General features: G+C 67.0%; 1 protein-coding gene across 1 annotated transcript in view; it reads left to right on the top strand.

Moving 5' to 3' along the window:
- Nucleotides 1–79: 79 nt before the first annotated feature.
- Nucleotides 80–294, top strand: part of HSPG2 (heparan sulfate proteoglycan 2) — a 39,123-nt gene continuing 38,908 nt past the window's right edge. The window contains 1 exon segment of the mRNA XM_035901879.1: nucleotides 80–111. Within this exon segment, the coding sequence (XP_035757772.1) occupies nucleotides 80–111 (32 nt within the window).

The raw sequence follows: 294 nt of genomic DNA, 5'->3' as shown, positions 1-294 counted from the left end.
GGGGGGGGCAGGCGCAGAGCCCCTGCCTGCTCAGTGCATGTGTGGGATGGCAATGGCAGAGCATCCACAAGCTCAGTGCATGCATGGAGAGCAGCAGCAGAGCACCCACAGGTTCAGTGCATGGGTGGGGGGTACAGCAGAGCACTCTCATGCTCAGCACATGCATGAGCTCCCCCATGCCTCAGTTTCCCTCCTCTGCACCCCCCCACCCCACCTCCCCCTCCCAAGCAGCCGGGGCCAGGCTGGCACCCACTGGGTGCCCCCACCCAGACCCTTGGGGTGCTGGGCCCCCCC

This window comes from Egretta garzetta, unplaced genomic scaffold (assembly GCF_000687185.1).
Source record: "Egretta garzetta isolate BGI_Z169 unplaced genomic scaffold, ASM68718v1 scaffold69, whole genome shotgun sequence".
Lineage (NCBI taxonomy): Eukaryota > Metazoa > Chordata > Aves > Pelecaniformes > Ardeidae > Egretta > Egretta garzetta.
Note: the sequence above shows the minus strand (reverse complement) of the source record. Positions and strands in the feature narration are given on the sequence as shown.